Source organism: Aulostomus chinensis, chromosome 2, assembly GCF_037954235.1.
Source record: "Aulostomus chinensis isolate RoL2024-O1b breed Wild chromosome 2, RoL_Achi_v1.0, whole genome shotgun sequence".
In the NCBI taxonomy this organism is placed as follows: domain Eukaryota; kingdom Metazoa; phylum Chordata; class Actinopteri; order Syngnathiformes; family Aulostomidae; genus Aulostomus; species Aulostomus chinensis.
The window spans coordinates 21,012,926-21,036,678 of record NC_141321.1 but is presented as its reverse complement, the minus strand read 5'-3'; the positions used below and the strand labels follow the sequence as shown (position 1 = coordinate 21,036,678).

The 23,753-nt window shown below is 40.0% G+C and overlaps 1 protein-coding gene across 5 annotated transcripts in view; it reads right to left on the bottom strand.

The window, feature by feature from the left end:
* Positions 1–379: 379 nt before the first annotated feature.
* Positions 380–23,753, bottom strand: part of adam10a (ADAM metallopeptidase domain 10a) — a 24,962-nt gene continuing 1,588 nt past the window's right edge. For 2 of the 5 annotated variants that reach the window (XM_086183866.1, XM_086183876.1), the window contains exons 2-16: positions 18,750–18,900; positions 13,164–13,282; positions 11,948–12,106; positions 10,395–10,495; positions 9,800–9,958; positions 8,032–8,124; positions 7,631–7,814; positions 5,791–5,954; positions 5,468–5,651; positions 5,223–5,373; positions 4,935–5,118; positions 4,742–4,853; positions 4,351–4,571; positions 4,141–4,267; positions 380–3,415 (exon numbers count right to left, since the gene is read on the bottom strand). In XM_086183866.1, the coding sequence (XP_086039992.1) occupies positions 3,309–3,415; positions 4,141–4,267; positions 4,351–4,571; positions 4,742–4,853; positions 4,935–5,118; positions 5,223–5,373; positions 5,468–5,651; positions 5,791–5,954; positions 7,631–7,814; positions 8,032–8,124; positions 9,800–9,958; positions 10,395–10,495; positions 11,948–12,106; positions 13,164–13,266 (2,049 nt within the window). In that variant the 5' untranslated portion in view covers positions 13,267–13,282; positions 18,750–18,900 and the 3' untranslated portion in view covers positions 380–3,308. Of the gene's footprint in view, positions 3,416–4,140; positions 4,268–4,350; positions 4,572–4,741; positions 4,854–4,934; positions 5,119–5,222; positions 5,374–5,467; positions 5,652–5,790; positions 5,955–7,630; positions 7,815–8,031; positions 8,125–9,799; positions 9,959–10,394; positions 10,496–11,947; positions 12,107–13,163; positions 13,283–18,749; positions 18,901–19,902; positions 19,928–21,764; positions 21,874–22,169; positions 22,465–23,753 lie in introns of those variants that run through there. The other 3 variants (XM_086183846.1, XM_086183856.1, XM_086183874.1) reach the window with 3 other exon arrangements.

Sequence of the window (23,753 nt, the reverse complement as noted above, 5' to 3'; positions counted from 1 at the left end):
GTATTTCTTTGAATGTGACATTTCAAAAATTCACATTGGTCCAATAACAAAATGCAAATACATGCAAGTCGGATTCAAACCAAAGCAATAAATATACATTCTCTCTTGTGTTTATTTTTTTTTCCCAACATGACCTACACGCTGGAGATAAGACACGCTACAGAGAAGAACAATAGATGCTGGAGAATTACTAAAGAGTGGAGACCCTAGGATTAATTTGCAAAAGGGTTTCAACCTGCTCAGACAGTGGGTGCACACAGGGAGCAGGAGCCCTTCATCAGGGTGGTTCAAGGGTGGTTCCAGGTATTTAGCAGGAGGCGACCGCGAGAGCGGAGAGTTGAGTGTTAACGTGTCAAAGTTACAAAAAAGGAACCAATCAACTGATCAACTCTGGTTTATTAATGCATTTCAAGTAGTTCAAAAGAATAAATTTTGCACATTTTTGCAATAAAGTAGAATTTCTGAAGTGAGCAGACAGGGAAAAAACAGTAAATAAAACACGAGATTATTGAAGGGTCTTGAGGACAAAGTATAAAACAACATTTGGACATTAAAATCTGACAGTAGTACTGAATCGAAACTATGTTGGATTCTCTGTTTACCTCACTTCGACTTCAGTGCAGATGTTCTCAACATAAAACAACAACATGGGACAAAACATATTTTCCCCCGAGAGAATTAACCCCAAACACCAAGTATTGTCCATAGCAACAAAACAGAAATTCAGCAGTCGCTCTCACACACATACACACACACACAAACATACATGGAGAAGCTTTAAAATTTGTCAATAAAATATATACTTTAAGCTCCGACCCAAGACAAAGCACAATCAAAGTACCAAAAAGACAACAAAATCAGCAACAGAGGATTACAGAGACGTCTTTTCTGACGCTTTGTTGATGCACATGGACAGAAATAGTCCATGTAGCTATTTAGAGGAAAACAATCAAGGCATTTCTCTGTGTAAAGAGGTTCACTTATTCTGTTTGAGCTTGGTGATATTCTGCATAGAGTCAATGGCCATCATTCATGAAGTGTTCTTAAGCATGATTTTGTTCTGACACACGAGGGGCCCTATTTTAAGAATGGCCCAAGCTGGCGCTCCCTCAAACCTAAACGCCGATGCTAGTTCCATGCTGGCATTTGTGACATTTTCACACGAAGCGCCCTCGCTCGTGTGAGGGTAGTAGTATTTGACTAGCAAATGAACATAGAGTTACAAAGAGTCACCAGACATTGACCTGCCAGGCTAAATTAAGGCCCAAAAACAACAACAAAAAAAGTCTTATTGTGTTTCAGAACAAATTTGTGTGTAAAAACACGTCATGAGTGAGGCCCAATCTGAGCAGTAACCAGACCTCCTCACACCATCCACAGAAAACAATGCGAGCTGCAGCCCAGCTCGATAAGACTCTGCTGACAAGGTTCAAGGAAAATAATCAGTCTGATGGTAAATTTAAGAAACTATATCTTATGCTTTTCTATCTTGCCAGATGCACAATTTGGTGTTTTTCTGCACTTAATCAGTTAATTTCCCCCTGACTGAAAACTGATGTACAACATGCAATCAAACTATATCATACAAGTGGTCCAAATCCTGGAACATAAGCATGTGTTTGTAACTTTGGATTTTCAATTGTGAGATCATTTCACATCATTACCATACTTGATCATGATGTTTCTGAAACATTTCCAGACTGATAGAAGAAGATACAAGTGGCAGCTGGTGTGTGAGCTCAGCCTTGACAACTGATCACTGACAATAATGCATCAACTTCAGTCAAACTGCTTTAAGTAGGCACATATTGAATGTAATAACGGGTGAAACATGGGTAAGAGACAGCATCAGTCCCGATCAGCAGGAGAGGAAAGAACAGAGTAGTGATGAATGGTGGCTGACATGAAGTGATTGCTTACTCTGGTAAATGGGCAGCGACGAAGAAAACAGTCAAATCAGAATCTCTAAATCTGAACTGCAAAATAAAGCCGAAGAAAAGAAAAATCCCCAGTCACATTTAAACCAGCCACATGCGGCTACAGAGTCCTGGAGGATTCCTCCAACGGAGTTTGAGTGGTTAAAGTTTCTCATTTTCTCAAAGAACTGCACGTGTCTGAACTTCAAGCTATACAGAACAGAAAAGGACAATCATAGTAGGACACTTGACAATGACTCCTCATATATTTGGATTTTCACTGTCCCCTTTGCTTGCACCCTTCTCATTCTGACTGAAAAGACACTTGAAGCAGGAGGTGGTTGATGGTTCATGTCAAAGCACGGACTTGTGCAGATTACAGAATAAAAGTGATACAATCAGGTTGATAAAAAGCTATTCATGTCTGCCTCAGACTATAACTCCATGTAAACACAGCGGCAAAACCATATCATAAAAAGAAATATACGTGTCCAGATAATGACTTTTTCCTCTACAATGCTGCATCTCTTCTAATCTTAAAGAGTTTACTTATCGACATTCTATTATTCACCTGTCCTCTGCATCCCGTGGCAGCTAAGGATATATGGTATTCTACACATATATGTATAGAAATCTCTATACAGGCACCAGCCAGGAGGGACCTTACACCTTACCCTGAAATGCACATGCAGCCATTTTCAACCCAAAATACATTTGTTTTCTGTTATTAATCCTGAGAAAGTGAATTAAAACATTAAATAATCATCATACAGAAAATAAATTTCACAGGAAAAAAATAAACTATTGCAGCATTTGTACAGTCACACAAAGAATTCTTTAGAAAAGCCTCAATGTTGATGGTGCTTTCATTTAAAAAAAAAAACAAAAAAACTTTAGTTACATTGGCAAAAAAAAAAAAAAAGGAGTTTTCTTCCAATAAAATGTCTCACTGTTGTTTTGGATTGGCAGCAAAAACTCCTGTGACTTGCATCTGCTGATGACGGCAGCATCTCAGAGAGGAAAAACAGGAAAGAGAAAGGTAGCATTGATGGAGGACTGAGGAAGGCGATCTGTAACACAAACTTGCTTCCCTCTCTGGTAAAAAGAATGAAGGAAAAATAAAGATTAAGACCACATAAGAGAGATCAGTAAATTTCCTGTCCCGTTGCTCCTTGGAAATTGTATTCATTTTCTATAAAAGCTGCGTAAACCACTGCTAATCTGGCTCTCAGAGCAGAGGTGTTGGTGAGTTTGTTAGGCCTAGAGCACCCCAGGCCAGTGGACTCATTTCAGTGGGAACTTCCTTGCAATATGTGGTAAAGGTAACTTTTGGAGTTAAGTGCTCCCATTGTAGGCACTAGAAAGAACCAAGGCAAAGAGCAGACCAGTGTCTCAGTGTCTCATCTGTCCCATCTGATAGTTCTCTCTGGGCTGACGGTAGTGCCGCTGGGCCTGCGACTGTGGGTTTGCATGCTGCTGTCTTCTTCTTTTCAGTGTTCCTGCAACATCAACAGATGTTTAGGATTTGCATCATGAAGTCTTATAACACAATTGTAGGAGCAGCTAAATGTCCAGTTTCCTATCCAAAGGGATACAATGGTCATACATGAGTACTCATGAACACTAATGCTACAAACTGTATGAGATGTCTTGAAGATCACAAATTACAACAGAATCCTGTGTTAGTCCAGGTGTTGTGATTGTTCAAGGTCTGGCCATGTATATGTACAGTACATGGTGGCAGAGATCCACCGCGTCGACACGACTGCCTTTTTATCATCTTTTTTAAAAAGATTTTTTTTCACCATGGGCAACGACCGAAGGATGCTTGCCGGCACTTTAAATATACAGAGAGGGTTATGGGTGCGTGATATGATCTGTTGGAGACATTCAAATGAGCTGATGAATTTGGCTTTTCTTATATCAGGTATACTCTCAAGTCTGGGATAAACAAATACTGCAAAACAAGTTTCTTCTCCATTTTACTGGTTACCATGGTACCAATCTCGAACCATCTAGTTGGCTACTTGAAAGAGAGACACTTACAAAGCCAGCGGCTTCATGAAATGTTCAGGGATTTTCATCAAAAATGCTCTGAGCGTCTGCACAAAAGCGTTTGTGAAATATTGAGAACTGGACATAAACACCCAGGCACCATGTGGACCCTCCAACTCTCTCACTGACTTACTGAAGCATTCCGCTACCTTTACATTGTGCAATGTACCTGGCAGTGGCCGCGGTGGGGGCAGTTTGGGGTTGCTGCTGGGGGTGTGGACACTGCAGATCTTGATGAAACCCGCCATTAGCATAATTAGAGCGATGCCCATCAAAAGCACTGCCCACCAGTGGTCCTGGGTGAGAAGAAATATATCAGATTGCTTCTGCATGTGCGTGTTTCATTGTGTTGACTGTTTCCATGTCCTGTCCCACTCACCACGATCCACTCTGCAATGTTCTCATAGAGTTCTGCATTGAATATGGCTTTCTTTAGCCTTGCTAGAGGTCCGTCAGCATCCACCAGACGACACTTCATGAACACGTCACAGTAGCCCTTAAAGTCATTGCATGGTGAACCAGGCTGCAGATTTGTGATCCTCCTGTTGAAGTATTTGGCCCATTTATCCGAGCCTGTGCTGCTGCAGGTGCTGGGGTTCACTGAGGGCAGAAGGACAGGAGGCCACTTCTGAAATACCAGTAACTCCTGCATATAAATCTTAAATTGTCCTAGACCCTGACATCAAGCATCACATCACTCCAGCTTCATACTGCCACTGGTGTTATCGTCATATTTTAATCCATGAGCAGTGTTGCAGGCGGCCACTCACTTTTCTCCATGCAGCACACATGGCAGAGTTCAGCTGCCTCATCCACGCCATCCTGGCTGGAACAGGTGCATACTTCCAAACTATACTTCTCACAAATGGAGCCGGAGCAGACCTGGTCCAAACGGATAGAAGAGATGGTTTCATTTTAAATACAAACTCACAAACACCATTCGGGCAACTAATACTAACTTACCCCGTTGAGACAGACTTGTGTGTCTGAATGGCAAGAGGTGAAGTTTTCCTTTGGTTCTGAGGCAGGACACGCAGCAGTAGCTCCATTGCACATGCCCTCTTTGGCACACTCAGACTCCAGCCTGCAGTTCTGACTTGTGCCCTTGAAAGTGCACTCAGCCGTGCAACACGGGCCTTGGCTGGGACTGCAGGAAAGGATTAACACATTTTGTGTTGACAAGTCAAAAAAGTGTTTGTTATTAACATTTACATTACATGACAGGCCAAATGCATACAAATCATGTCTGACCTGCAGATTTTGCCAGGTTGGAGTTTGCACTTTTTGCCCTCTTCCTCATTGGCGTTATAGCAGCAAGGGTCTCTGCATTGATCACTGTAGCCGCAGTCACACTCTTCTCCTTCTTCCACGAGTCCATTACCACAGATCGGCTGTCCAGACTCTGCACATACAAACGCAACACAATCAAGACTGAAGCTCTCGCTCTTATACGGTGCATTCGCAAACAGGAGCTACTTTTGTAAGTCAGAATTTACCAACAAAACATTCATCTCTCTTCTTCATCAGAACAGCACTTATATTGCGTATGCTGCAGATGGAAAACTTGTTGTTGTTGAGCTTGTCTCCTGAAGTGGCTCTGGCATACATGATGTAGTTGCCCTGCTCCTTTTTGTCCTGAGTCTTTGATTCTCCAGGGGTGCATTCAATCCCAGAGTCATGCTGCAGGCAAAGAGGAGAAAAAGAGAAGCAGAGAGACGTCACACAGAGCGGCATATAAAATGTTGCACAGCTTGATACAGAACGATCTTCACACGGTGTCAGAACTGTCCTGCTCGAGTGTTCCGATCGGAGTACTTACAGGGGACCCAAAGTTGTGCCCAACCTCATGAGCAAAAGTGATGTGTGACACCTTGGGGGGGACATGGGAGGCATAGTTCTGCACGGTGATAATACCAGTGTTCAGAGACTTCCTCTTCCCATCTGAGTACATCTTGCTCTTCTCACAGATGCCACCGGAGCTTCCTGTGGCCAGAGTAGGACAAATATTACGAGTATATTACCACCAATATTACCATTGATTTTGTTGTTGTTTTTTCAGATTCAGTTTTATTTTTTCCCCATAGTTTTGTTTAAGTGTTTCATCAATTTTGTTGTTGTTGAACATAATGATATCCCAACACAGTTCACCATTAAACTTGTGTGTGTATGTATGTATGTATGTATGTATGTATGTATGTATGTATGTATATATATATATATATGTATATATATATATATATATATATATATATATATATATATATATATATATATATATATATATATGTATATATATATATATATATATATATATATATATATATATATATATATATATATATATATATATATATATATATATATATATAATCCTCACTTTGTCATTTTATCCGATGAGACATTTGTCTCCAACCTTGTCATAAAGGGTATGTGCATTCTTAAATGACATCTCAGTCTATGTTTTGTGAGATCAATTTATCTTACCACCAAATTCTAATCAGCTCATACTTGAGTGCGATTTCAATTTGTGCCAAATCTTGAGAAATTCCCTCAAGGGATTCCTGAGAATACGACAGCCGAACTGACAACCTGAAAACCCACTGCCTCAAATACCGCCTGCAGTTGGTGCTCTCATAAATGAATGAATTGTACTTCAGAGTGACATAAATTGTCCATGACAAATCAAAACACAAGCAAAACTTAAGCGTGTTGCTTTTCAGTTCAGTCCAGCAGAGAGCAGCACTGAATCACCAAAACTAAATACAAAGATTCAGGCGCAAGGAAGTTTTAATGAATAAATAAATAAATACAGAGTTGCATATGTAAAATGAATATCTCTATAATAGCTGCTTTGGTCAGGGCCGTGCCACAAAGCAGTGCAACAATGCAATACACGTCAGTGCTCACAACTGGCAAATAATACAACATGTTGCGTAATCAACCCCAGACCTTTGGTGCATGTTAACGTTTTTCTGTATTTGAAATGACCTAAAAAAGTAAAAATGAATATCAAAATCTAGCCATCTGTGGGGAGCTTTTCCACCATCTAAAACCACTTTACAACACCGTCTCATTCACCTACTCACACACTCACTGATGGTGGAGGCTGCCACGCAAGGTGTCAACCAGCTCATCGGGAGTGATCAGGGATTCAGCATCTTGTTCAAGCGACACTTTGACATGAACTCTGAGCCATAACTTAAACCAATTTTTAAAAGAGCTAAACCATACAAAACACTTGAAATCATAGTTAGCATTAAGCACGCCTGTTGTGCTAATACCTTCTCATAATCCATAAAGCCCATCATCATCATCATCAGAGGTGGCACACAAACAAGACAGAAGCACTTAGAGCAACTAACAATGTGTCCATCATGTATAAATGTATGTGTATGTATGTGTCCTGCAGTAAGATACTGCTTATATGCATGTGTAAGTCTTCCATAGAGGCAACATGTGTGTTGACATGTGCTCGCTCATTTAGTTGTGCTGCTGTCTCTCTGATGCTCTGATGAATTTCACACACCAGCAGCACGCAATAAACTACCGGTAGGTAAAAATTACACAACCCTCTGAAAGAAGCTCCACAGCCATTGTACCACAGTGTAACAAATACAGAAGGTGATTCAACTGAAAGATCTGAAGTATGTGCAACAAACCTGAGGGAGCCCCAACCCAAGCCAAGCCGAGAACACCATCATCAAAATCCCTGTCAGTGAACACATAGGCCAGACAGTAGTCATCGTGGTTCTGTTCAGAGTTCAGCTCCAAAAACTTTTCCACTCCAATGTTAGCAAATCTAAAAGGATTGCTCTTGTCTTTCTCTTCAGCGGTATCATTTATCTGTGGGAAAATGAGAGGAGCAATTACAGGAGAGAAGTGACAAATGGACACTAAAAAGGTCTTTGGCCTAAAATGACAAATATTATATGATGTATAAATAATCAATATTAAAACTATGGAATCTGCATCACAATGTTTATTCCCAGAGAAGAGGTCAACATGTCAAGATTCAGGGAGGCAGCTGGGCCTGGCCCAGAGGTTTACTTATTCAACTCACCCTGATCCTTTTAACCATGAAACTTATGTTTCGGATGCCCATGAAGTCTGTAGCCTGGTAAATGGAGTTGATGGCTTTAACATGGCTGGATATCTGTGGAGAAAGTGAATGTTAAGCTTAGTTGCATGTGGGTGGTTCAGATGCAGGCATATACAGTACAGTAACTCAAACTGAAGCCTTTGATGCAGGTCCTACTGTATCTTTCACTGCTTTCTCCATCAATAAAAGGAAATCAAATTCAATTCCAAAAATGCGCACAATATGTGTGAGAACAGTGAAAGTTACACAGCTGGAGTGCCCCGCTTTCTTCAAACAAAAACAAAGGCTACGAAATTATACTTTGGTCTTTGAATAGGGTAATATTTGTGATCATCCAAAAACAGAACTGAACCTCTGCAGTACCAACACAACCATCAAGATGTCCAACAGCAGACTACCAAGTATCAACCTCCTCCTCAGGCTCAGGCTGGTTTTGGACACATTTAGGTGATTAAAAGTGAGACAAGAACTCCAGATCACATGCAGACAGGACTTGGGTGAAGAACAGCATCTTAGGGAAAATTTATCAACAATTAGAGTAATGTCAGAAATGCTTTGGCATTTTAGTTTTATAGCAAATGTTTCATGTGTGAGACACGAAATTCAGCTGCTTAAAACTACACTGGAACAGGATTCTGGTGATCTGGAACATGTAACTTCCCATCCCTCAACTCTGGAGACAAAAGAATTGTTCATTCATGAGGACCTTGGCGGTAAAGACTTGACGTTTATAATCTCAAGCAGCCTTGTGGCCTCCATCCACAAGTGAATAAAGCTATACTTTTCCCCCCATACATTTTGACATTTTTGCACTTCTGATGGTGACTCTGGATATCTTGCAGTTCAATGAGGCTGCTTAATCACGTTTAATTCCGAAAAGCTTGTATATACATAGTCAGCTAGCAGAAACTGCACTTTCTGACAGCAGCTGCCCACTTGCCTCCATGAAGGCTGAGTACTTGCTTGACTACAAACCACTAAATCAGCTGAGACACCCTGCTGCTGCTGCCTGATGACTCCACCGCACTCTGATGAATCACTGTGCTCAAGCTGCAGCGAGAACAAGATGGCAAATTCCAGTAGATGCGTCTGCTTTCATGAGAGGAGAGTTCATATCTGATGACGCTACACAAAATCTATAAGAAAACAATTATTCCCTTTATTTGGTACAACATCACCCTGTCCAGACCATCAACTTCATTTTTTCCCCCATTTCTTCTTGTTACCAATTTCACTTTTTGTTATTAACAATTAACCCCAATCACTGATTTGCATTTCTGTGTTTGGCAGTCAATTTAGAGTATCAATCAGCCTCGTCCCCTCGTGATGTCTTTGGACTGTGGGAGGAAGCTGGAGTACCAGAGAGAACCCACACAGGAACAGGGAGAACATGCAGACTCCACACAGAAAGATCCTGTGCTGGAGCTGGGACTTGAACCCAGAACCTTCTTGCTGTGAAGCGACAGTGCTGACCACTGCACCACCGTGCCACCGACCTTTTAATATGATTTTCCTAATTCCCTATAAAACTGACTACTGCATTTTACAAACTAATATATCATTAAACAGCACACAACAAATATCAAATCTGGGTTGCCTGTCATTTAAGTTTTGAGACCTTGTTCAGTGGACCAATGTCCTTCGAAACACAGTACAAGTGGATGTGAAAGATTACGGTAAAAGGGGCCCCCACACTTTTTCTCATGGGTGTTTGTGGAGGAGTACACACCTGGGCAAGGACAGCCTCTCGGGTGCCGTAGTATCTGATGAAGAGATGGTCAGTCTGAATAAAGAGCTGGCAGGTGTTTTTCTCTTTACCAGCTGCCCTCTTCCTCCTAAAAATGACAGGACCATGGGAGCTCTCCTCTTCCAACACACTACCCACATCCTGTACAAAAAGAACCATCAGGATCAGTCAGGCAGAAGCTGGTAGAAGGTAGAAAGACAATCCAGTCCCCTGCCTCATCTGCACAGATTAAATATTCTTTCTCTTCTAAATAAACAAAAATCCTCCGAAAGCTGTACACGGTGTGGTTACTTAGTGAAGGTACCTGATTAGTTTTGTAAAGGATCAATTAACGTAGATTAGGGTTATTATTCTTTAGTGCACTAATGTCCACTCTTCCAAAGTAAAATTGTCTATTGTCATATTTAAATGCTGAGCATGACTGAAATATCACGAGCAATCTGGGGCTTAATTAAGGCATATACAGACACATATAGAAGGAGGTGTTCAGTAGTTTGAATGGGAGAAAGAATTCCATTAATTTTGTGTGCTCATGTGTTTGACTGAGGGAAGGGTTTGTTGTGACAATGGCACTTACTCTGACTGGCTCTTCTACCGCGGATGCCTGGTACTTCCTCATCCTCTCAAACACGGAGTGGTCAGCACAGCCGCCCTCCGAGCCATACTTATGAGGATAATCTGGTAGGTGGGGGGGAAAACAAGGGAATGATTGGAGAGAGCTTATATTGCATTACAGTTCTCTTTAGAGACATATGTGGTGGGCTGGGGGAGGTAAATCAGGGTGAAAAGAGTTGCTGCACTAAATCAAAAGCTGGACCGCAGGGGCTGTTCTCTCTAATAAATCAGTGCCATCTTCTTTTTTTCTTTAAATCTTTTGATCTGAGCAGGAAAAGATCGAGTCCACCTCTGCTAATGGAAAAAAAGTGCTTCTCTGTTTGACCACATTTTCCAACTGCTGTGTTAACAAAGTTATCTCCACGCTCGCGCAAAATGCCTTAATCCTCAATTGGATTGGAATCAGTGTGTATGGTGTGATTAGCTAAGACAGCGGCTGATTATACAGGACGCTCCCAGATTACAGTTGATACTGCTATATAGGCACGATCTGAGAGTGGAGAGGGGCTCATAGTTCAGCAGCCGGATGTCAGGATGTAAATGCTCGGAAACAAATAACAAAGGGAACAAAACTATTACCATGGCCATCTTCAACTTCACTTCTATTATTTAGAAAATGGAATGAAAAATATGCATTTTATGAATTAACTCAAAAAAATATTTAGTCATGCTATATTGTTTTACAAATTGCTTCTCTCCTCAGCTAGCATGAGCAATACTGCCATTTATTCTTTCCACAGCAGCGTACCAATTTTACTTTGGGAAAGGTTATGCAACATCAATACCTCAGTGTTATTTGGTTTTACTTGATGAAAAATCTTTTAAGGACACAGAAATGCGAGATATGACTCCCTTCAGGCGCAGCTGGGTGTCTTAGAGCCTGAATTTTGGAGATATTTTCCAGAAATTGGCTGCATTATTCTCCATTTACATAAACAATAGCCAATACTTTAGAATCAATACATGGCCCTTTCCTACACATGGGGAAAATCCATTTCAGGTAAGGAGGGGTCATTGTCAAAACAGAGAGACAACTTGATATACTGTGTTTACTGTGGGCATATTTAAAGTAAGAAATGCATCATATTGACTGTAAAAAAAAAAAAAAAAAAAAAAAGTCAGGATCCACAGAATTTGTTCATAATTAAAAAGAGAGCACAGCCAACTGTCAGGCTGTTTTTTAAGCCTGATGATGGTCTGCAGCCAAAAGGCCAATTACTACTGTTAAGTGTAGACTGTGCACTGGAGTTTTATCTCATCTAAGCTTTTAATATAATAAGCATTAAATCAAAAATAATGCTTACCTAAGTGGAGAGAAAATTTAATTAAAAATTGATCATTTGCTCCCTGTTTGGAAAATACAGTTCTGTGTCTCAAAAGAATTCGAAGAATTAAAATTAGAAATACAGCTTCCAAATTAGACATCTGTGTCGTAGGAATTCACAACTTTTCCTTAGTTATTAACATTTCATGCAAAGTGGAAATACCTTAAACCCCACGATGGCAAATACTTACTGATGTCATTCTCGTGATAGATGACGGAGTGAAAAGGAAGACTCTTGTCCTTCAGATACCTCTCTGAGGGTTCCACATAGTAGGTGCCATGGTGGGTTTTAATGAAGCCATCAAAGCGCCCATCAACCACAGACCCATGGGTCAGGGAGCCCTGTTCACCTGAAACACAGGGGTTTGGAAATGAACTACTTCTTAATATTCCTGTTCTTTGATATGGCTTAGAATGACATTCCTCTGGTCTAAATATTAAACCAGCTTAAGAATTATGTCATCTGTTTAGCATACAAACTGCGCTACGCTTTGAGAGGGTGGAGTGTGACAGCTCTGTTCATGTTTGCATATCATGAAATGGAAATGTAACAATAGTGATTCATGACTGTCCTAATATTATGCTCTGCTGCAGGGAATTTGTGACTTTTCATTACTCAAACCAAAATAACTGCATTGTGGTTTTATGCCTCCACCAACCTGTCCAGCTGCACTTTCAATTCATGTTGATCCAGACTCATAATAGTGCAGACTTCAAAGGAATTTATTTTTCAAAAAAAGCTTTTGTTAGCAAAATGAACTCATCACAATTTCCTCGAGGTGTTATTGAGATGGCACTGAGTAATGGTCCCAAAACTGTTATTGCTGAACGCTACGATGAAGTTCACCTTTGACATTTTTGGATATGAGAAGTCATCACCCCATCGTTTGATGAAGCAACCGCCATGGCAACACAATCAGCCCAACCACAAATTCCATGTTATAGAATCAAGTCAGTTCCTCACTATAATTACATTCAGAGTAATATCTGAGATGAATCTTTGAGCTGAGCATGCTTATTAAAAAGGAAATATGGGAAGAAAAAATATCACATTCAAACACACACTGGACAGAACAGAACCAGCAGTTGTTTTCTATTGTTCATTTGAACTCAAGGAAAAACTGGATGAGAGGTGGGTGTTGGATTGTGATGTGATAAACAGTCCCCTGTCACACAGGAAGATGATATTCTGTAATTGTCATGTGAGAAAATCCTGGAAACATAGATATATAATCGAAGGTGATGAGACCATTGTTTCTTATATTAAAAGATGTGAATCACTCAGGAGATGATGTCAGAGGATGGGCTGATGCAGACGTAGTTCAAATGAAAACAGCATAATTGGATTAGAGGCATTCAGTGTTTTCTGTTCCCCCTAGAATATTCTATGGAAACTGCTGGACTTACCGAAGACTTCCCCGGTGTAAATATGTGATGTATCAACGGGTGTGTCTTCTCCTGATACCTCAATGATGAGATCTGGAGAAAACACTGTGGTATCCCTCTTCATTCGCAAGTTAAAATGCCTAAAAATAGAAGAGGAGAAAATGCATTCATTAACACTGAATGCCAAGATGTATTTGGCATCAAAAATTCTCATGGTCAAAATGTATCAGTACCAACATTATATTACATTTCATTTGCCAGCCTGTTGCCCATTTCTATGATGATATGTGACGACACACTTTGGGTTGTGTTGACTTGTGCAGTCAGCCCCTCAATCCTGACCATTTCCACAACGTAACCACAAATGTTTCAGCGTATAAGACACCGCACGCTGGAGAGATGAGACAGCACACATCTCATTTTTAAAAAGCAGCACTACTCAATGCATTTTACTGATTTTCGCCACGCTTCAGTGCTCGTGTCTTGCCAGTCCTGCTGTGTTTGGTGGGTTAGAAGAATTATGTCATGAGGGAAACACATGAACATTTTTTCACAGCCCCAGTTCAGTTTTCGTAATCCTCTCGTTAGCATAAGGGTAGTCACATAGACAAAAAGGCATGCATCACATGGGGTGCACATGAGTTGCTAGCTTCCCTGAAACCTCAGGCAATGCAAGAAGTGCTCCACTGTATTATCCCTCAACAGGAATCTGTTGAATAATCGTATGGCTTGGTCTCGAGCTATTGGTTTCCTCCTGATCCTTTGTAGGATGGACCATTTTGGTTCTCTTTTAATAGAATATGAAAGAAGCCAAATGATTTTGACAATTTACCTCCTAACTGGACATTTTAGGAAAGTAAATTGGCCTCTATGGATCCCAGTTGTTTGAGTCCCTTTCTAGGAGGCTCACAGCTCCAAATTAAATTGAAAGTCCAAACTAACCACTCAAGGGGACAAATCACACCAGGGTTCAATTAAAACTGACTCACCTCGGGGTTGTGACAGAGACCTGGGTGAATGACTAGACCCATAATGCATCAAACAATAACACTTGTTGGTTCTTTGGCTAGTAAATGTTCACATGCTTCAAAACTCCCCCCCATTTGTAAAGCAGTGTTTTTACATTAAGGATTAATATTTTCTCAATTTCCTGGGCTTCCTTGGGAACCACAAAGGGCACCGTACAATGATTTTCCCATGTTGAGTTCTACTGCGAATGACGGTGAGAGTATGTCAAGGTACTTCCTCCTGGGCAGCTCAGGGATTTGACCCTCAGCTAGTATGACTTCAGCCACAGATGCTTCACATATGCATGCATGTTTGGGAGGTGAGAAAGTGTTAAAGCTTACGATACTCACAGAGTAAGTACGGATGAGACAGGAAAAAATGAATACATCAGGGATAAAGTCAGTGCAGAGAGTAGAACACGGAGGGCAGTGGGCCAACAAAAGAGAATTAGATAAAGAGAATTAGAAAAAGTTTTAAATGTCAAACATAGACCATGATTTTCCGTTACAGGATGACTCACTTGAACTTTCCTTCATTACTTTTCTGACCCTTTCAAAATGTTTTATTTTTGAAATTTTGCCAACAGTTTCCAAAGTTTTACCCTAAGTTTGTATCCTTAAAGAAGATATTCACTTGTGACATCAAAAAGGAAATCACACAGATGATCTGCCTATGTCCTTTAATAAGACTTTACATACAATTACATGGACAAATAACATTGGATTTTACAGATATCAGAATACCACAGACCTGCCGGATCTCACACTAATTTCAAAGCAGTTGACAAACAGTAGTATCACTGTTTTTGAATGTTTTGAACCCTCCAGCTGAGACGAAGGAGGGTGTGCAATGCAATTATCAGTTTCATCAGAGAGTTGTGAAATGTATGAATGTGTTGCTCACGAGCTGAATCATAATGAAATCTACCACTTAATAACAAATTTTCCAACTCCCAACATCTGCTCCTTGTCTCCTGAATTATCTTGAGCTCAGATGATTCAAGAGTCGTGTATGAATTCTTTCATTCAAGTGATACTATTCCACAAACATGTTGATATATTATATAAAACAAATAATTAGCACTATCTGGTCTTATTTGTTGAGAGCTGGACACTAAAGAGAGCAGTAAATTATGTCCTTTGTGCCAGCACTGATAAATGAACCAGTTCTTGAATTTTATATTTTGCCCCCTTTCTTTGTCAGGAAGCCGTCTACAGAGACAACTGGCTGCTCTGCCTTGTGCTGTCACCTGATCTGATCCTGCTGCAAGTACTCATGTGAGTGGGCATACAAAAGAAAGCGTTCTCTTGTTACAACAAACCCTTACAGAGCCACAAAGCCGTGCCTTGGGTTTTCAGAAAGGGACAGAGAGGGGAGAGTGTTAGCCTGTCTTTCTGCCTGGTGACATATACTGTATATGTGTGGAGAGAAGGTAGGCCTATGAAACACAGGCAACAACAGTAGCACTAAATTATCACTTGTTGCTGGTAGTGATTTGTAAAAGCAACGTCACATACCATGTTATCACTGCAACAAAAATTAATACATTTATAAGGAAATGCTAATTCTATTAGCCTGAGCTAAGGGTGACTCTTTCAATTTACATTCCACAGCTTTGGTTAGCGACTAAAAGAATTAAATCATTGTCGCCGTAATGAATTTCTTCGGTACGTTGGCTGTTCCTTCACATTATCACAGAAAAATAATAATAATAATAATAATTTTAAAAAAAACAGGCACTCATGTCATCCCATTTTCCCTGCCAGCCAGTGAAGGGATAGTTAACTCTAACCATGGGTGGAGGTGCAACCTTTCTGTTGCTGCTCTTTCATGCAACAGGGGCTGACCATTTCCAGGGTGAAGTCAGAATGGAATACAGTGACGCACCGTTGCCACTTGAGAAACAAGTTGCCACCGTTGCCACTTGAGAAACAAAGTGATATTACAAGACAAGACCATCTTTATCACTTGTTGAGGCTAAAAACTATAAATTTACTGTGCTGACACTCATTAGTTACTGGGCCTTATTATTAACAGTAGCTGCTCATTTCCTTCCATGCATAGTACCTTGTGCAACAAGCTATTGTGTAAGTAATGTTTGCAGGTTAGATAAACAGGAAAATTCATGCTTGATGTTGATAAAAGTCTGGAGCTCTTATGTAGCAGGCTGTTGTCTGGCTCAGGCCATTTTGTCACAATGTCTTCAAAGATAAAATTCAACAGAACCTCATTCAGCACTCCCAAAATATAGCGGGTAGACACAGAACTTCAGTTAACAATGATAACAAAACCCATGACAGGCCTTAACACCAAAGAATTCAATCGAAACCTCTCGGATACTTTACAAAACCTCACAACAGCAATAAAACAAAGGTCTCTGATGTTGATTTGAACTGGCAGCCACCAAATGAAGTGAATTGTTTTAATTTTATCGCTAGCATAACACCAGCTAACATCAGAGATCAAATTCAAAATAGATTTTCCTGACCATAAAAGGTAACAGTCCTTATTACAGCCAGTTGGATTAATATCTAACCAGAAATCTTATACTGACGTTTCCTTAAACAGGCTATTCATTAACCTCTCTCATACACTCATCCTTGGTCAATGAATTATAGCTGTCCTACTCTTGTATATAGCAGTGTGTTGTAGTACGACAACATTTACTGCCATTTAGACCACCAATGAGAATCAGTCTAAAGTAGACACACAGAGGTCAAGTAAGGCCATTTGACCAAGTAAAAGATTCTTGCTCTCACTGCAGACCATCTCCAATCCAGCTGTTTCTGTCTTCAGTGATTACAGCACATGGAGACACTGAATATGAATACAGAACATACATTGAGTATGATGCTCAGATTACCTCACTGACACAGGCAGCACCAGCTGTGCACCCAGCAATTACAAGAAGGAACACAAGCTCACGGGAAAGTCATCTGTTTGACAAGGCCTTGATGACCCTCAACAGAGAGGGTGAAGAGGACAGAAAGAGGAGAAGAGAGAGCTGCTGAGGACAATAACTGATGTCTTCTACACTGGTCAGAGTTTGCAATGCCCTAAACTAGGCCTTGTCTGTGTGGACAAAGGCATACAAACAGCACACTAGTGTTTCTTACAAATTGATTTATTTGTGGCTAACACACAATACAAAGACAATGTAGGGCTGCGCACAGTATATTGATTTACACAGTCTTCTCTCTCTCTCTCTGTCTGTCTGTCTCTGTCTCTGTGTGCAGTGGGGCAGGAAACATGGTTTTATTTACATTTAACACAACCTGCAGCAACAGGGGTGACAGGCGGGAGTGAATGCACAACACATGCTCAATGGGCTATGCGTGAAATTATCACTTAGGTGCTTAGAAGGTTTTATGAGTTGTCATTGTGTGAGCAGCAGGGTGAAACATCTGATAGACAGCAGAGTGCAGATACGCCACTGACCATTTATCTTGTCGGTTTGTATGAAGAGAGCTGCTCGTGTGTTGGGAGGCAAACCAGTTCTTATCTGGTCTTGAATTTACTTTTGTGTGTGTGTGTGTGTGTGTGTGTGTTGCCTTCAACAGAATTTGACACAGCACAAAACAAGCTTCTATTATCTGAGAGTCAGGGAAAGCCAGCTCGTCCACATTTTGTCATGAGCTGAAACCCTGTGCTAATCTGCACTCTTGCTTGGGAATGACTTGCATGCTTCCATGTTTCTCTGGAGTACTACCTAAGCGCTGGAGTCAAAAAGAATTAAAAGATGTTCTATGTCTTTGGATACTTGTGGTATGTACATTTTTATCAAATAATAAATGAAATAGTGGAAAATGCACAATGTAATGATTGAGCGTGGGAACAGCATGGTAGTGTCGATCTCTGCAAATTCGTAATTCTACATATAGAATCTACACATTCAGCTGAGAGAACCAAAAAAACAACAACAACATAGTCTTGACTAAAGGGGATTTAACAATAACTGTAGATTGATCACAATCATGGCAATACTCCATCATGTCATTGTATTCAATTCAGGCCTGTATTTCTACATTTATTTCTTTATCATTTATCCATTTTTGAACATGGCTAGTTATGTCCTCCACACTTCTCAAATTTATTTATTTATTTTTTAAACAGAATGAGAGCAATGGTGAGGATAAAGAGGGATGTGAAATATCAATAAAATGAACGGGAAGTTTGCAACTACATATTATTAATACCGCAGAAATACATTATTTCTCCCCAGTTCCAAACCAAGTGGATATATCACGAACAAGGACAATCATTTGGCTACTTTCTAAAACAGACAGACCAGATGACTGCACATGGGGGATTCAATATGTCCTGATCTTTTAAAACAAGTATTCTAGCATCAAAGCTACTTCAGTGCTAATGTAAATGAAGATAGCGTGTACAATCTCAATGATGGTGGCGTGGCCATTGCCACTACACCCCCAATGCGTGTTGGTAAATAAGGTTTAAAAAAAAGTATCTGGCAAGTACCATTAAGGAAAGCAAGTGACAACAAATGAATAAAACACTACGTTCACACAACTAGAGTGCACAAAGTAAGTAAGAACGATGGAATAACTGAGGAATCCAGTGTGTTTGTGCCTTACTGACCTGCCATGAGAGAAGAAGTCCAGATGCACGATCCTGTCATGAGGAGACAGAGCCCTCTTGGCTCTCTGGTGACTGTTGTGCAGGGCTTCTGTGTCATATGATAAACCCTCATAATGGTGAATATATTTGCTCAAAGGTTTCCCAAATTGACCTGAAAGGGAGTTCAAAGACTGATCAAAAATATGCAAAACATTTTCTTCAAGGTAATGAGGGTAAATTTGCTTTGATATTTTTCACATTTGATTTAACTGTGAATTCTTACTTTTATCTGTAAATAATTCAGCTGATACAACAGATGTAAATTAGAGCTTGTTGTGTATTTGCCCCCCCCCCCCCCCAAAAAGTATATTATTGTAAAACACACAAGAGTGAATTAAACCCAATTTTATTTGGAGATCATGGACTAACCAAACTGCTAACATGATATGATGTACAGACCATGTAGGACAGAAAAGGGTGGTAATAATAAAACATTATTAGTGGATGAGTCAAAGCATGGTGGGATAGTGTGGCAATGATCCAGTCAGCTAAATACCAGGAGGACCCTAAAAATGAAGCACTTGAATGTTATTAAACTTGATTGTTTAAACTTAAGATTTTTTTAGGAAAAAATTGCCAAAACACCAACCATAAAAGCTCTCAGAGACAGTTTGTGAAAACATGGATGAAATTCTGCAGTACAGACAGGGTGGCTTACTGGACATGCTTAACGGGCTTATTCAGCTTACTGACATGACCCCACAGAGTTAATCCGGTCAGCTTTCATACTGACCATTTCTTTGTTCTTTTGACGAAGACAAAGAAAGTGGTCCATTTAAAGCACAAGTGAGGAGCACATGATGCACAGCACATCAGGTGATTGAGACCGTTTTCAGTCGTACTGTATGTCATTGTGTCGGTTCAGTCACTGAACTGGTAGAAAGCTGTTAAAATGCAAATCTATATTTCAAGGCAAAGTAAAACACTAAATTCAAGTGACACTTGGGTTGTGATGGGAAAATCTCTGCTGAAAAGATACAGTAAAGAAAACTTCTGAAACAGGTTCAATGACAAGAGTATCAGATGAGAAGAGGTCTGGGTTCTAAGCTCTGAAACACACATTACTTTGTGACCGCCAAAAGCCAAAAGGCATCATGTTGAGATTCCACCTTGCCTGTATCATCATGCTGCACTGTAATGCTGTTTGCTGCGAGGCTGCCATGTAGTGGGAGTAATAACTCAACAGGGAGAGGCTGTATCAGGCCCGTAGCAACTTGTCCATGAATCCAGAGAGAAAACAGCTTCCTTTGCCTTTTTTCCAACAACTAAAATAATTATGAAGGCAAACTATCAGAGAGTAAGGCGGTGATTAATTGGGGAATATGTTGATATGTGTGAAAGCAGCTCAGATTTTCCCACTCAGCTTTCTATCAATAGCTAACCCCATAAATATATTAGAAAGTGAGAGCACAAAGACCATAGCAAATAATTACACCCAGCTCCACAGCTGTCACTCAAACGTGTATGCAGTTATTTGTCTCTGAATAAGTGTGACAACTCCTCAAGACCCGTAACCAGGAACCAATCCAGCTTTAAAGGAGGTCAAGGTTGAGGATGGGTGTTTGATCGGTGAGTACTTGTGTAATAACTTAGAGATGATTACGGAGAATAAGTTTTATAGCAAAGTAATGACAGAAGAACACACATTTAAATGATGTAATAGCAACTAAGCCCTCAAGTGGTGGGTCAGAAATTGTAAACTGATGTAGTGGTTGGTGTGATCCCACCAGAAGATTGTTTTTGAGACAATCACAATGAATAATTTGACTTTTAAATTGCATTAAACTACATTACTGGGCATAATCTGATGACCACTACAACACAACACTAGATCTTGATATAATCTGACCTTTATTATGCCCTTATTTTACCATATGAATAAAACAGTGAATCATAACTTGACCGTAAAATATTCAAGCATATTAAAACAGAATTTTGTTGAAGAAACTTTTTGAGACACAAACAAACAAAACAGACTGACTAAGAAATGGTGGCTGAACAAGCAGGAAATGAGTTTCTGTGTTAAAGGATGTTATAAAGATGTTGGTCCAATCTGTTTCAACCTCCATTGCCCCAGGGAAGAGGGACTTTCAAAGGACCGGACACAAACAACAGACAGGAATAATGAAGGGGATGGCGGCATCACCAGTGCATGCTTGGTGACTGCAAGCTGACTACACACTCAGAGGAAGCCACTCCTTAACATCAGTATTGGATCATACAGTGTCAGGAACCTCGAGCCGGCTAAAATCCAAGAATGTTACTGTTACTGCAGTCCGGCTTGATCTCAGCTTAAAATCTAGTGGTTTCAAAACTAAGGGAAAAGCACAATGAATCCTATTTGAGATAAGTAATAACTAACAGTGAACACAACACAAAAACGACTTTACTTTGAATATAAGGTTCATTCAACAACGTGTAGAGCACAAACGATTCAAATATCACAACCAAATTTAAATTAACTTATACTTTACGCAATACTGCCATTCTTGCTCAGGTTGCTTTGGGTGATTGGTGGCTCACTGAGTTCTGGAAACTACGATCAAATCCTTTTGTTGGGGAATTTCTTGGGAAAGCTTAAACTGTTTTGTTGTGGTGGAATTTTGACTGATGAATCAAATCTGTATTCTAATTAATTTGACAACTTTTTTAGAGAAATGTTTGAAAGGCAATCAGAAATATTTCCATGTTGCTAATTATAAAGTTTACTGCAATAAAACTTTTTTTTTTTTAAATATCATGACATATCGCGATATAATTCAAAACTTAGATCGCTCACCTTTACACAAAACTTCGGGTCCCTTATAAAAGTAAACAACGTCTGTCGACGTGTGACATGGTCATTAATAGTCATCAGTAGAGTTTCATTCAGCTAACAAGTTTGTTTGGTGCAATTAATAATCAGCAGTAAAATGCACCAGCGCGGTGGACACACTACGTTACCGATGTGTATCTTTAAGTATCGTTACTACTTACTACAAAGTGCCATATTTGTCAGTGCGGTGCCATACAACACATTATCTCTTCCCAACACTTAGATTACTTCCGAATCTGTGACATCTTCGCTATGCAAGTGTTTGTAACGTTAAGTTAGACGTTGGCAGCTGTCAAACGCGCAGGTTTCCATGGGGTATTAACTTGTATCAGAGAAACGTCAATAACCGTATTATATCAAGCCACACAGGCCAGCTAATCTTGCCTGCTTTTGGTGTCCAGTGTACCGAGAGACACAGGTTGACAGCCACTAACACTTTAGTCACCGTTAACGTTAGCCAGCTAGCATGCGAGTTAGGTATCACCGGAGTACAACTGCTTTATCCGATTAGCGGTAGCTCCACTGGCGCTCACTTTCTCCACCTAGTCAATCAATGACAAACTTACCTGTAATATCTTGTAGCCAACAAAACATGAAAATCAGTTTAACAAATATCATATCGAAAATCCCCGTAACGTTACGCCCAAGAAACTAGGCAAGCGACCAAGCGACACCGCTGGTTGTTTCGTTTCTTTTAAAGGTGCAGTGGCGCTTCCTAGTTAGCTAGCTCCCACCCAAACACCTCGCTCGCTCTCCGCCTGCCTGCCTGTCTACGGTAGCCTGACGTCAGACAGATACAACGACAGACAGGCCCTCCTTCCTCCTGGCATGTTTGTCAAGAGCCTGCCCGGACACACCCATCGACAGGTCGAGAGGCTCTGCAAGCAGCTCGGAACTCCGCTTAAACAGCATTCGGTATAACACGGAGCAATTAATATGTTCGACTTGATCACATTTCGATAAACAGTTCGAAAACTAGGCCCTCTTTTGGTTTCATTTGTCACGGAACAATCTCGACTTACTAACTTTTTGGGGAGGGTTTTTCAAAAGAACTAAGGTTATGTTGAGGACAAATTCCTACTGAGTTTGTTATTGTTGTTTTTGTGTCTTGAGAGCAGGAATTAGGTTATTTGTCATTTTGTTGAGTTGAGATTATACATGTAAGTCTAAAATACAGTTTAAGTTTAAACAATAGTATTTCTATGTGAAATGAAGCAAAGGTCTTTGGAGAATTAAGGCATGATTTTCACATTATAGAAAGATAATGGTTGTGTTGAAACTGGAGCGGCAACCCTGTAAAGAGTTAGGACAGATCAATTTAGGGATTTAAGCTGCATCTAGCTGAATACAATTGTCCACAACATTTAAGTCATTCCTAGACGATGGCTCACATTATCAGAAGGCCTAACAAATGCAGTATAGGTAAGTTTTGTCTCTGGACATTACAGTGAGTCAATAACTTAAAGCAAGACAGCAGAATCTCTGAAATCTGCTTCACTCAGGAAATATAGAAATAATTTCATGCAGTACTTTCCAGTCTTTTAAGAGAAACGCAAGGAGGGTGGCACGTTTTACTTGATGTTGGATGGTATGTGCAAAAGAAAAAGATGAAGAAAAAAGAAGGACCAAAAATTGCACCTATAAACTTCTAAGGAGTTTCTGTCAGGAGTTTGCAAGCCCTCATACCAAAGTATATAGGAACTTCATGTTTGAAACTATTAAGATGAAGGCTGTCTGGAATCTCAAAAAGAAATATTTTGTTACCAATAAAGTCGTGTTTAATTGTTCACTTGATTTACCCAGCAAAATGTTACGTTCAAAATCAGAACTGGCCTACATCAAAAAATTAGAATTTCCGGAGCAACAGGGAGAGTTTATTTTAACCTAAAAACAACATTGTTTCAGTTGAATTTAGAACATTTTGAAAGTGATGACTGAGTCAACAATGGGGGGGGGGGGGGGGGGGCATTTAACATTTAAGACACAGTAAACAGTTGTAAAGATCAAGCATTTAAATTAAAGTGCTTTTTGTCTGATTATTTTTGTCATTTTGTTGTTGTTGTTGCTGTTTATTTGACGTCGTGCTTAGTAAATGTATAGTCATAATAGGCCTGTGATTTGCTCTGTATTTGTATTTGAACAGTTGAGTT